The sequence below is a fragment of the Helobdella robusta genome (assembly GCF_000326865.2).
Source record: "Helobdella robusta unplaced genomic scaffold HELROscaffold_14, whole genome shotgun sequence".
NCBI classification, from domain to species: domain Eukaryota; kingdom Metazoa; phylum Annelida; class Clitellata; order Rhynchobdellida; family Glossiphoniidae; genus Helobdella; species Helobdella robusta.
The window spans coordinates 1606452-1620856 of NW_008703782.1; the positions used below are offsets into that span (position 1 = coordinate 1606452).

The 14405-nt window shown below is 33.7% G+C and overlaps 1 protein-coding gene across 1 annotated transcript; it reads left to right on the top strand.

Moving 5' to 3' along the window:
- Positions 1 to 315: 315 nt before the first annotated feature.
- On the top strand, positions 316 to 4914 carry HELRODRAFT_190659 (hypothetical protein; the record flags this gene model as incomplete). Its single annotated transcript, XM_009014686.1, has 8 exons — positions 316 to 849; positions 1102 to 1353; positions 1719 to 1764; positions 1874 to 1999; positions 2141 to 2244; positions 3082 to 4147; positions 4331 to 4480; positions 4549 to 4914. The coding sequence occupies 7 exons, from the start codon at positions 316 to 318 to the stop codon at positions 4411 to 4413; spliced, it is 2211 nt and encodes a 736-aa protein (XP_009012934.1). The 3' UTR covers positions 4414 to 4480; positions 4549 to 4914.
- Between the last annotated feature and the right edge of the window lie 9491 nt (positions 4915 to 14405).

The following is a 14405-nucleotide window of genomic DNA, read 5'->3' on the forward strand; positions in this document are numbered from 1 at the left end:
TATATATCGATATATATAGTGAGAGAGAGAGAAAGATTGAGAGAGAGAAAGAGGTTGAGAAAGAGTGAATGACGAAGAGAGAGTTGAAACCGTTTATCTTGATATTCTTCATTGATTGCTAAATTAATTGCGATAATTATGATTAAAAGCTAATTTAAATTATTATAATGATTAGTTTGTATACATACGTACATACATACACATACATACGCACACATTATTTTTGAAACTGTTTTAATAAATTATTTTTTGAGTGAATCTGAAGTTGTTTTTTTTCTTATATAAAATACACAAATCTAAGACAGTCAATCGGACATGTACAATACGTTTTGGAGGAGAAATTTAGAGATTTCGGTCGAGAAATTTGTTCGTGATCATCTGAAAATCAACACCGACGACGACGGTGCAGTCAAATCAGATCGCAAAAATTCTGGAAAAAATTTGAAGGTCAACAAAAGCGAGAATTTGACAAAAACCAGCAGAAGAAAAACATTCAACATTAACAGCAGCAACAATGTTGCTACTGAAATCAACAAAAACAATATTTTCAACAGCAACAATGTTGCTACTAAAAACAACAAAAACAATGTTTTAAACAGCAACACCAACAAAACGGTGCCTAGCGCCACTAACTTCAACAGCAGTCAATCAAAGTCCAAGCCACAACATTCGAATAAAATGATTCAGACAAATTTCTTGCTCAACGTCATGAAAGAAGTCCCCAGAAAACCCGTTAGTTCTTCCCTCCTTAAAGAAATCTGCCCTAAAGCAAAGCTCCCCTTCGAACCTCAGTCCCCATTGCCACAACAGCCAAAAAGACAGACAGAATTTTGTGATTTGACTCAAAAAGTTGATTGCCGTGCAACACAACAGCAGCAGCAAGAATCATGTAAATACCAACAGGAGTTTCAACAGCAGCAGCAACAGTATCAGCAACAGTATCAGCAACAGTATCAGCAGCCCGATCACCAGCAACCACCTAAAAAATACAAATTCATAAACAGTTTAAAGTTCTTACCAGTTAACAAAGAGCCAACACGTCAGAAGATACCACCGGACAGATTAAAAAAATCCCTCCCACGAAAACGGTTGACACCTCAGGAGCAAAGAACGCAGGAGCGAGAAAATTATTTAGCGGAAAAGGAGCGCATAAAATGGGAAATAAAAGCGAAAAATAAATTCCTATCGAAATGTTTAAAAGAGAACATGATTAAAATGATGCCTGGAAAGTTAGAAGAACTGCTGGTTGACATTATGAGGCTGGTTCTTGCGGGAAGGCCTACTGTTAAAAAAATATACTGCTTCATTTCGGCCTATTTGGATTATAGGCTGGATAGGTTAGGAGGACATTGGGTTTGTATGTGAGGCTATGGTTAGGTGTTTTTGTGGTTTTAGTATCTGTTGTTTGATTTAAATGTAAAACTATTCATTTTTAGATTATTATTATTTATATTATTATGTATTTAATTATTATTCATTTATCCGTTTAAAGAAGGACAATGGAAGAGTTGAACATAAAAGAAATCGGGACTTTTCATTTGCGTATGTCGTCGTCATCGTCCTTTACGTCATCATCATCACCATCATCACCATCATCACCATCAACATCACCATCAACATCATCATCACCATCATCACCATCATCATCGTTTTCATTATCACTTCTGTTTTTTATGACTTAACTTGCCACTTACCACTATGCCATCATTTATACATAGCAACTTTTTTTTATTAACGCAGTAACTGGATTGAACTACAATAAAGGTAAATAATTTAACACACACACACACCACACACACACAAACACGCACAAACACGCACAAACACACACAAACTCGTTATCATAATTTATTCACCCATGAATATTAATTAGATGCGGACGCCGTAAGTGATGCAGTTTCCACTGAGGTTGACATATCCCAAGCCGACCCACAGCCAGTTGGGGTCGACCACCCCGGATATAAAGGCCCCAACAAGCCACCTTGGTACAAACCCCCCCGTACGTTAATTAACGTTTATAAAAATTAATTTAGAACAAATAATAATATTTAATCGAGATAATTATTCCTAATATTGTGATTAATTATTAATTATTTTGAAAATAAATTTATAGTAAAATATAATGAAATATTAAAATTAGAAATTTCAAAAGAGGCCCTGGACAAAAATTGGACTTCAGGACAGGCATCGATGAAAGAACCCTCAAAAGTTCGATTTTCGGAAATCGTTCGCGCTATCATAAAGGTACCCGAAAGTGCCCTATGTTCTGGCGCCCCAGATTTCTCGAAATATTTTTAATTGATTGATTGGTTAATCGATTGATTGGCGGAGTGATTGATTGGTTGGTTGATTGATTTGTTGGTTGGCTGATTTGTTGGTTGAGTGATTGGTTGAGTGATTGGTTAATTGGTCAGTTGTCTGGTTAGTTAGTTGATAATGAACAAAATTGCCATTTTAATCATATTGTTTTAATAAAACTTTATTTAAGTGTTGTTTTAATAAAAGAATTGAATAAATTTTAGTTAAGAAAGACAAAATGGAAAAATATAGACCTATGACGTCACTGCATCTCTTCCTCACTTTTGGAAGGTTTTTGACCGGTTGAATAGTAAAAGGGAGAACATAGGGCTGTACGAATGATTTTTTTGAGATCCAAAAAGTATAACAAATTAAAGGTGAAAATACGCGCTATATTATTTTTTCTTTCGGAAAACATTAACGTTAAGATTGGTATGTTGTTTACAATAATATAAACGCGGCAAGTTTGAATTTTAAAAAGAAAAATTTCTTTGATGCCGAGTTGAAGACTTACGCTCGTGCGGTTAAATACTACTACTACTACTACTACTACTGCTGCTGCTACTACTACTACTACTACTTCTTCTACTACTACTGCTACTACTAATAATAATAAAAGTATAAATATTAATAATAAATACAATCAACTATGCGAATGAGCAATAATATTATTACATCAAATTAAATTATAACCAGCATACATATTGATAGCTGAATAAATTAAGTGAAAATATAAAATTAAAATTAAATTAAAATATTATAATAATAAATTAAATATTACAGACAAACGAAATGAACAATAGGAATAATAGCAGGGAAGCTGCAAGTGATGGAAAGAAAGGGAGAATGAAAGAGTGTCGCTTGCTTAAGGTAGACAAAGACGGGCTGATTATCAAAGAAACTAAATGTAATAAAAACATCAAAAAACACCCAACGAAAACGGCAACTACTACTACTGCTGCTATCACTACTACTACTGCTGCTGCTACTACTACTACCGCTACTACTACTACTGTTGCTGCTACTACTACTGCTTCTTCTGTTAGCAGTCCTAGAGTTATTAAAGTTGATAACGATGATAAAAATGTTGCTAACGGTGACGATAAAGTAAATAAGGAACATGAAGAAAAAGATGAAGAGAATGGTGATGAGGAAAACGAAGATGATGACGTAATCAAGCAAATTTGTGCCAAGGTTGATGAGGCCAATGAAGAGAGAGACGACGTCATCGAAAAACAAAAACAAGAAGAGTGCAGAAAAGTGAAGCGATTTTATTTAACGCGAGATGAGGTCATCAAAAATATGACCTCAAGGGTCAACAATGCTTTTGCCATCAGGACCAACTACATCCGGTGTGAAGTTTTTCCGGAAAAGAAGACGAAGAATCAAATAAATCAAGTTAACGCGCCAAAAAAAGTAAAAAATAAACTTGAGAATAAGGAGGAGGATTCGGTGAAAGTGAAATACAGTGTAGAGGATCATGAAATACCAGAACAAGATACAACGCAACAACAAAACACCACACAAGAATACGATCAACAACAACTTGAAAAACAAAATTATTCTGACACACAACAACAACTTCAGCAGCAGCAACAACAACAACCACAGCAACAACAACCACAAAAAAATCAAAACAAGCAGAAGAAAAAATGCCAACAAAAAAGAAAATCGTACAATGTTGAAAATTTAAAATGGCACCTAAAAGAAATGACGTCACAGCTACTTGCCATGGTGGCCGTGCACAGACCTGATGACGTCAAACTTTTTCTAGCCAATCAGCTTGAAGGACAGTTTGTTGCGAGGTGTAATCAGAAAGGGGCGTACTGCGAGCTTGTACAAGAATATGGTTATGTATAGATAAGTTTGATGTGTGTTTGTGTGTGTGCGTATGTGTGTGTGTGAGTTTACGTACGTTTTGTTTATTTGTATGTTCTGTGTTTGTATATTTTATGTTCGCCAAACTTTTGTACAATGTTTAAGATTTGTCAGTTCTTCATTTATTTATCAATTCATTTTTTTTAAATTTCAGAAAGAGAGAGGAAAGCTTTAAAGAAGCAAATCCGGTTACTCAAAGAGCAATTGAAAAAAAATGTGACGAACCAAGACAAATAAAATGATGATGGTGATATTTATGAGGACGATAATGTGATGATGATGATGACGACTATGTGATGATAATGTGATGATGATGATGACGACTATGTGATGATGATGTGATGATGATGATGACGACTATGTGATGATGATGTGATGATGAACATGTGATAAAAATGATGACAATAATAATAATAATAATGATGAGGATGACTACGATGATGATGACGATGATGGCAAATTGTAAAATGGCAATAACACAAATCTTAACCACAAAGATAGTTTTCTTGTCATAATATTTTCATGTATTCAGTTCATGTACCTACACAGGTATAAAAACATACACATACACACACACATAAGCGTACACACAGACACACACACATATAAACGAACACACACACACACATACATGAACGTACAAACACACACACATTCTTTGTTTCCATCAGCCAGCCAATCACCATCGAGATAGTTTTGTTTTCATCTAGGTTTAAAAAACAAACAAATGAAGCTTTTTGATTGAGAGATTGTAATTTTTAATAATAAATGATATGTTGATGGATGGATAAATGGATGAATGAACGAACGAACAAATGAATGAATGATTAGATAAATGAATAAACAAACGAATGAATTAATGTATGAATGGATGTAGAAATGAATGAATGAATGACTAGATTAGATTAACAAGTGAACGAATCAATGAAAATAAAATATGAATGGACGAACGGAGGGATTGAAAGATAGATAAAATGAGTCGAAAGACAGATGAATAAAAAATGAAAAAAAATGATTGACTGAATGGAAAAACCACACCGTAGAATGAATAAAAAAAATTTTTGAGCGAAAGAACTAATAAATTATTAAGAAAAATTATACTTGATAGACTGAGAGGTAGAAAAAAGTGTGAATGAATGAAAGAATGAATGAATGAATAAAAAAGATTAATGGATGAAATGATAGATGGATGGATGGCTGGATGAGTGATGGTTGTATGATAAACAAAAGATCAAATCAATTTTTAGTTTCTAAACAAAAAATGCCAAAAAAATGTTTAATAGAGTGAGTGAATGAATGAGTGAATGAATGAATGAATTGAATAAATAAATGAATGAATGAGATGCGTCCTTCAAGTATAAAATCATGAAAACATAAATAAACTAATAAATAAAACGAATAAGTAATTTATGAAGACAACAGAGTTTAATAAAGCCCATATGTAGTCAGCCTCTCCATTATAAATTACCAAGCCACACAAATTATTAACATCTAACTAATCTGAACGTAAACTAACTACGACCTACATTTATCTAAACTGGTGGTACGTTTTTAGCTTTGTATTGTAATTCCAAATAAATGTAACGTCTGATTGACTGATTAATTAATCTAATTGTCTAATTAATTGACTCATTAACTAGCTAATTAACTGGTTAATTGACAAATTAGTTTTAATCTTATTGATTCATTGTTATAGCCAGACAAAGGCAGCTGGCTAATTATATTTTCTTCATAAGAAAAACACAAACATACAAGTGATTTCCTTTCAAAATTTTAAGGGGGGAAAGAAACAACAACCTCATCATTTATCATCTGGAAGCATCATCTTTAAGATGCGGACCTACGGACGAAAACGAACTAAAACACACACACACACCAACTCACATACACTCAAACATACCCACACGCACACACACGCACAAACACACATAAACATAGACCTATATACATACATATAAACCTGAATGTTCACACTCATATACACACATTCATGCATACACACATACATACACACATACATGACCTATTCATCCATGGATATATATAATATTATATATAGTATTCATCCCATTCCTGACTTCTTTTATTAATTTGTGCTTGAGCACCATTCCTTGACAAGAGATGATAAAACTAATTGTCGTCCAGTTTCCAATCTTCTGTTTTTATCAAATGTTTGTAATAATTTACCACGCCAGCATCGTCAGCCTGGATTAACTGGATTCAAAGCCAGGGCGGCGCGATGACTAAATGGTTAAATGCTATTGTAATGACTGGGTTCGAATACAAAGAGATCTACGCCTATCATATGCAATGTGTATGATGCGTGGTTTGCACGCGTATTCATGTACGATGTGTGTGTTTGTCGTTGAAACCTCTTAAGCAAACGCAAAAGAGAGAGAAACACCTTTAATCTTTAACTCTTCAACAATTCCGTAAAAAACTAAAAACTCATCTTTTTTTAGGAATTAAATCACGTGACTTGAGCAGCGCTTTTGAGAAGTTTTAAATAGTGATAAAATATAAATTCTCTAATAATAATAATAATACACACACGTACATACGCAACATACATACGTGTTGTATACGTAACGAAGCGAAACGAAACGAAATTTATTTGCTTCTCAAAATTAAAAATTAAAAGAAAGCAGGATGACCATAACAGAATTTATAAAAAAAAAATTCATCTAGTATGGCCACCTAAACAGAAATGTTCTATGTTCATACAAAAATTTTCAGCAAATAATAAAAATCTTCCCTAAATGATCTATGAGAGGCATGCTAGATGTTAGTTGTTAGTAAATTAACAAACATGAATATACATACACACTTATATATACAGACATACATATACATACTAGCATACACATTCACAGATATAGAAGCACACATATAAACACGCATTCAAATTTATGGATAACTTCTTTTAAGAAGAAAATTATGATGTATTTATGCTCGGTTGGGAATAAATGTTTTATTTGGATCTTCCACGTGTATATATATATATATATATATATACGAATGTAGGTACGTTAATGACATATGTGCGTATGTATGTGTATATGTATGTGTGTGTGTATGTGTGTGAATGTATGTGTGTATGTGTGTGTATGTATGTATGTAGACACGTATGTGTGTGCATGTGTTTGTATGTATATATGTGTGTATGTATGTGTGTATGAAATGATATAGAGTCGTTTTTGTTTGTGTGCACGAACGAACTTGTCATTTGATTATTATAAAGGTGTATTCATTGAATCATTTATTGCTATTATTATTATTATTATTATTATTATCATTATTATTAATGTAATTATTGTTATTGTTTTTAATATTTTGTTATTACTCTTATTGTTATGATATGTTTTCATCATCAGCTTCCTCATCTAGTTAATCATGCATGGGTAGGATTTGTTGGAAATCGAAAAAGACGACGACGACGATGATGATGATGTTAACTCATCATCATCATCGTCGTAGTCGTCGTCTTCATCATCATCGTCATCACCATTATCATCATCGTCGTCATCATTATCATCATCGTCTTCGTCATCGTCATCAGTAACATTATCATCAGAGTTTATAGAGCGTTCATTTCGGCAAATACAACTACTAATAAAATTAATGAATAATATTTTATATTATTATTATCATTGTTATTATTATTATTATTATTAAAATTATTTTTATTTATATTGTTAATATTAACTCTTTTAATTATTGTAGCGTTTATCGGCCAGAGCAATCGTTAACACTAACACTAGTATATAATTTTGTCTGTTTATAGCAAAATAATTAATAATAATAACAATAAATAACAATAATAATAAATAACAATAATAATAATAAATAATAATAACGTTATATTGTCATTATTTTTCTTATTACGTGATTTTATTAGCGAGAAAAAAATCCTGAAGTGAAGAAACAATTTTTTTTTGCTATGAACCGATCATTTTTAACTGCATTTAACTCTAAGAATAAAAAAAAATAATAATAATAAAAGAAATAATAATGTAATAATAATAATAACAATTACATTAATAATAGTATTATATTAATAACAATAAAAACAACAGTAAAAATTGCTAATAGTACTAATAAAAATAACAATTCAAAGCAATTGCCATAAAAAACCTTTCATTCACACAACTCTCTCTTTCTTCTCTCTCCCTCTCTCTCTCTCTTTCTATGTATATATACAAATTTCAAAAGGTAATATAACACAACATAGAATAATACTCGTTATAGCGATGTTCTTTATATAACGAACTATCTGATATAGCGTAGAACGCCTGTTTATATTCAGTTAATTTTTTTGCCTCATCGTCTTCTTAGAACCATATCAAATGATGTAATGTAATTAATATGAGAAGAAAACACACACACACACAACTGTATGTCTGTCTGTGTATACGTGTAAGTATTTGTGTGTGTGTGTGTATGTGTGTGTGTGTATTTATGTACATATTCTTGCGTTTGTGTATGTATGCATAACAGACATACAAAAATCCAAACAGGTATTTCGTAACGTTTTAATGTAAAGAGTGAAAATTGTACATACATAGAGAATTTTTGTAATATATGTCTGCAACAAAACACCTAAAAAAACACACGTATGTACATTATATACACATACAAATACACACACTTATATTATTCATCCACACTCACATACAAATATACGGTATATTTTTTTATTTGCTTCAAAATACACACACGCACAAATATATACCCACAAAAGCATGTAAACGAGAACACATATACTCGGTCAATCACACACACACATACACACACACACACACAAACATGCACGCAGTCACACGCACAGACACACACACACAATCTCACAAACCCACACGTATCGCTCATTACTGAAGTGTTGATTGAAGACCCAAACAAAATATAAAATTGCATGGCATGTCATAGCATTGTATGTATGTATTTGTGTGTGTATGTATATGTATATGTACGTACGTACGTGTGTATGTAAGCATGTACATACATATAAAATTTCGTTTCGTTCCGTAGGTGTGTATGTATGTATGTATGTGTGTGTATGTATGTATGTATGAAGTGTATGAAGTTGGGTTAAATTTCATCACCAGTGGCATCTTCATAATAATCTTTCTCATTTTCCTACCTCTTATATTTGTTGCCATCATCACCGTCATCATCATCATTAGCATCATCATCATTATCAGTACGTCATCATCATCATCATTATCATTATCACCATCATCGTCGTTATCTTCATCACCCTTATTAATGTTATCATTTTTCAAAAATTTTCACAATTTGACGATTAGCACTTTTCCCAAAGGTGTCCAGTGGCTGTGACATTCATTTTCCATTTTAATGTTATCATCACTATTCATTTTTTTTTTATCACACAATAACAATTACAATTATCATTTTCATCATCGTCGTCGTCGTCGTCATCAACATTTTTAACCAAGATAATTAATGTGGTTGGAGCTATCAGAAATGATTGACAAGATGGTTTCGTTAAGCTCCGCCCCTTTCCTCTCACTCAGCGGCAGAGTTGCCGTCCTGCTAAGGGCAACAGTTATTTCCTCCCTTTTGATTGGTTGAACTTTTCTTCTAATCAAACAAGAGCAGGCCCATCTTTTTAAACCTTCAACCAATGAAAGATAGACAATCGGGGTTAAAATGGCGTTCATCAGTACGGAGCAAACAGCAAAAAATTCTAATTTCTTCATTGGCGAATAAGCGTTGCTGTGACAATTTTTGTAGTTGATGCCGATGTGGTTGTTGTAACTGGTGTGGTCGCTGTTGTAGCTGCCAATGTGGCCGTGGTTGAAAGCAACAAAATACAAGGCGGCCAACATGGGCAGCCAACAAACTGCCCTCACTAGACCGGTTACTAAGACCACCATGGCTAATTCTCTGCTCTGTTTGTTCGCGTTTTCAGAATTTTGAACAGCCTCGTAATATGATTGGTTGAAGGAGCGTTGAAGAATGTGGCTTAATTTTTGATTGACGTTTGGGGTTTTGGAGAGAATAATGTTGTTGTTGTTGTTGTGGTGGTTGAGACTGTTACGGATGCTGTAGTTGTTGATGTTGTTGTTGAAATTGTCGTCGTCATCGTCGTCATCATTAAAATTGTTGTTTGTTTTGTTGTTGTTGTTGCCGTTGAGGTTGCAGTTGCGGTTGTTGCTGATCTTGTTGCTGTACCGTTTGAGGATTATGGCTGAGTACGAGCAGACGATCATTAACGGGACTGCAAATGCGCAAGTCACGAAGGTCACCTGTGATTGGTGGGTTAAAATTTTTAGTAACGGATCATTAAATGTGATTAGTGAGTTGATATTTCAATTAGCAGATTATTAATTGTGATTGGTTAATAGATTTTGTGTTTATGTCTAATTACATTTGACTCATTGTACTAAGCGTTTGGGTTTTATTGGAAAAAATTAATTGGTTACTTGAATTATTGTCTAGAAAACTATAGAAATGGAACGCGCGCCTACCTTCATGACCCGACAAATGTAGCAATAGAAACGTACCAGCAGATCTTACAAGAGGAGCACAAATAAACACATCAAGTTCGTTCAAACATCAGTCAGAAACCAAAAAAAAATCACACAAAAACTACAAACAACCACATGCAAACACACACGTAAGAAGCAGGTAAACAGAAATAGAAACAAACACACATAAAAATAGATGCATACACGTACCAACACATACACACACACACACGTACCCATCTCATGTACACACGCACGCACACACATACACACAAACATATTAATCAGGCCATGAAATAAGTATTAAATTCCTCCTCACCCGGCCTGCTTGTTATCAAGGAGACATAAACAAATCAAAATTATACGTCTGTACGTGTGTATATGCGTATGTGCGTGTGTATATGCGTATGTACGTGTGTATATGCGTATGTGCGTGTGTATATGCGTATGTACGTGTGTATATGCGTATGTACGTGTGTATATGCGTATGTGCGTGTGTATATACATATTTGCGTGTGTGTATTGCATATGTACGTGCATACAAGCGCATTTAAGAGGAAATGTGTCTAATGTTTGCGTGTGTTTATTGTTGGTGTGTTTGGAGGAGTGTATGTGATAATTTTATTTTTGTCGTGTTTGATAGTGTGTGTGTGGTGTGTGTGTGTGTGTAGTGTGTGTGTACATGTTTATTGTAGGTATATATGTGTGTGTGTGTGTGTACATGTTTATTGTAGGTATGTGTGTGTGTGTGTGTCAATATGTTGCTTATTGTACACCATCAAACGATGACACACGATATTTGTGTGTATATATATAATATGCGTATGTTTATATCGAGTTTTAATGAAATGAAAGTTTAATATCTATGCTATCAATTTTGGTCTAGATAAACATTGTTATGGATATTATATCATGGATTATCATCATTTTAAAAATTATTTATCTTGTTATTACTATCATTATAATAATAATTATTATTATAATTATTAATATTATTATTATTAACATATGTAATTGATCCATATTATTATTTTTATTATTATCATTATAATAATCATTATTAACAAATGTAATTGATCCATATCATCATCATTATTATTATTATTTTGTATCTTCAGTCAGTAGATGAAAAAAACAACAACAACAACAACAGCAAGGGCAAGGTTTGTAACGTGATAACGAAACGAACGAACCCAGACTGTTCTCATGTTCGAACTTGTTGTCTCTCCCTCCTCCCCACCATCATCATCATCGAATCTCACTTCTTCTTCTTCTTCACCATCATCATAACCACCACCACCACCGCCACCATCGTCATCATCGTTATCATAATTAGCGTCATCGTCACCATAACCGCCGACTTTTGTCATCATCATCTTCATCATCATTGCTTTCTTGTTCACTTTATTCATGTAATGATTAACCCCATCGTAACATAAGAACGGCTCGTAAAAGGATGATGATGATGGCGACGATGATAATGCTGGTGATGATGATGATGATGATGATGACGGAGGGTGGGGGTCTTGATAGTGATGGGATGGTGATGTGACGAGCAGTTTGACGTGTGAGAGCATGAAGGACACCCAGATGACTAAGCAGAGTAGGCCGGCGTTGCAAACGGTCAACGATCTGGGAGTGAGAGATTGAGTGAATGAATGAGTGAATGAATGAATGGATGAATGAATGAATGAATGAATGAATGAATGAATGAATGAATGAATGAATGAATGAATGAATGAATGAATGAATGAATAAATGAATGAATGAATGAATGAATGAATGAATGAATGAATGAATGAATGAATAAATGAATGGATGGATGGATGAATGAATGAACGAACGAACGAACGAACGAATGAATGGATGAAAAGACAAATGAATGATAGTCCAAGGACGAGTGAATACCATAAAAATTGTAAAACTATCTGAGTGACGATGATTACATGGATGATGATGACCTACGCTAACGATTATCAATAATTATGACAGAGTTATATTTATAATAAATTATAAAAATGAAATTATCATATTAAAACTGGCCTCTTGTAATTCTTCTTATCATAGCCTCCACCAACTACTTCGTTCCTCTTTTTAGTTCCGTAACATCTCAGGCGAGAAAAAACTTTATACAGACAGGCCACAACTAGGGTATACTGACTGACGTAAACGGTTACAATAATGATGTAATAGACAACTCGGCACGTGATTGGCTGAAACGGTTTAGATGGTATTCCGTGATTGGTTGATGAGTGGTTGGCCACCAGGACGGGAGCCAATGAGAGGAGGAGTACAAGGTCACATACTGGTAGATTCATTAGCATAAAATTTTGACCTAAGGTGACATACGTTAATCAGTAATAATATTTTTCAATGAAATAATCATAAATATTAAAGTTTAACAAAAGTTTATGAGAAGATGATAAATAAACTCCAGTTAGATATCACAAGCACTATATTTAGCATCACCATCATCTTCATCATCATCATCATTATCATCATCATCTTCATCATCATTATCGTTATCATCTTTTCCATCATCATCATTATCATCATCTTTATCTTCTTCATCATCATCATCTTCACCACTACTATCATCATCTTCATCATCATTATCGTTATCATCTTCTTCATCATCATTATCATCATCATCATCATCATTATCATCATCTTCACCAAACACCCACTCACCGATCCTCAATCTCCTGGAGGAGAGCATGGAGCAGATGACGAACAAGCAGGACACTGCAGCCAGAACGGAAATGATGATGACGACAACAGGAATGATGACGTCATCGTACCCACCACCACTACCACTACCACCACCACTACCACTACCACCACCACTACCACCACCACTACCATCGCCACTACCATCGCCACTACCATCGTTTGTAGTCCTAACAAACGCAGTCCAACAACTATCGTATAAATTGCCGCCCTTGTGGTTGCTTCTGCTACTACTGACGATGCTGCTGTTTAGGGATTGCTCGTAAGCGCTTGCCGGGTTGAAATCAAACAATTTTGAAGATGATGATGATGAAGAAGATGATGATGAAGAAGATGATGATGAAGATGATGAAGAGGATGGTGATGATGAAGATGAGGATGGTGGTGGTCCAATATCTGAGGCGAGAATTATTCTGTTGTAGACATTTTCGTCAATGACATTTTCGCCGATAAGATCTGGATGGTGATGGTATGAGTTGTTGCTGATGTTGTTTAGGAAACTGTTGAAGATTTCGCTGATGTCTTTGCTGTTGTTATTGTTGTTGTTGTTGTTGTTGTTGTTATCATTGTTATTGTTGTTGTTGGTGGTGGTGACGTTGTTCTTATTTATCTTGTTAACTCTGAAAGCCTCTTCCGGTGAGTAGTCGTCATAATACATGTTGATGACGTCACAGGATGATGGCGATAATGATATCACCTGGTGAAGGTAACAGTGATATTGTTAGTGATGATAAGTACAATACTATGACAGCTAAGATATGGACGAAGACGATGACGATGATGATGACGATGATGACGATGATGAGGATGTTAAAAAAAATTCCAATGGATTATTTGGAAATATAAAATCGGGCTACTACAACTTAAAAACAGAATAAAATTATTTTTTTCATTTTTATTCAGTAAAAACGAATAAATAACAACAAAAATACTAATAATAATAGTTGTTATTATTATTATTTAAATAATATATTATCGTTGATTAAATAACTAAATAATAGTTATTAT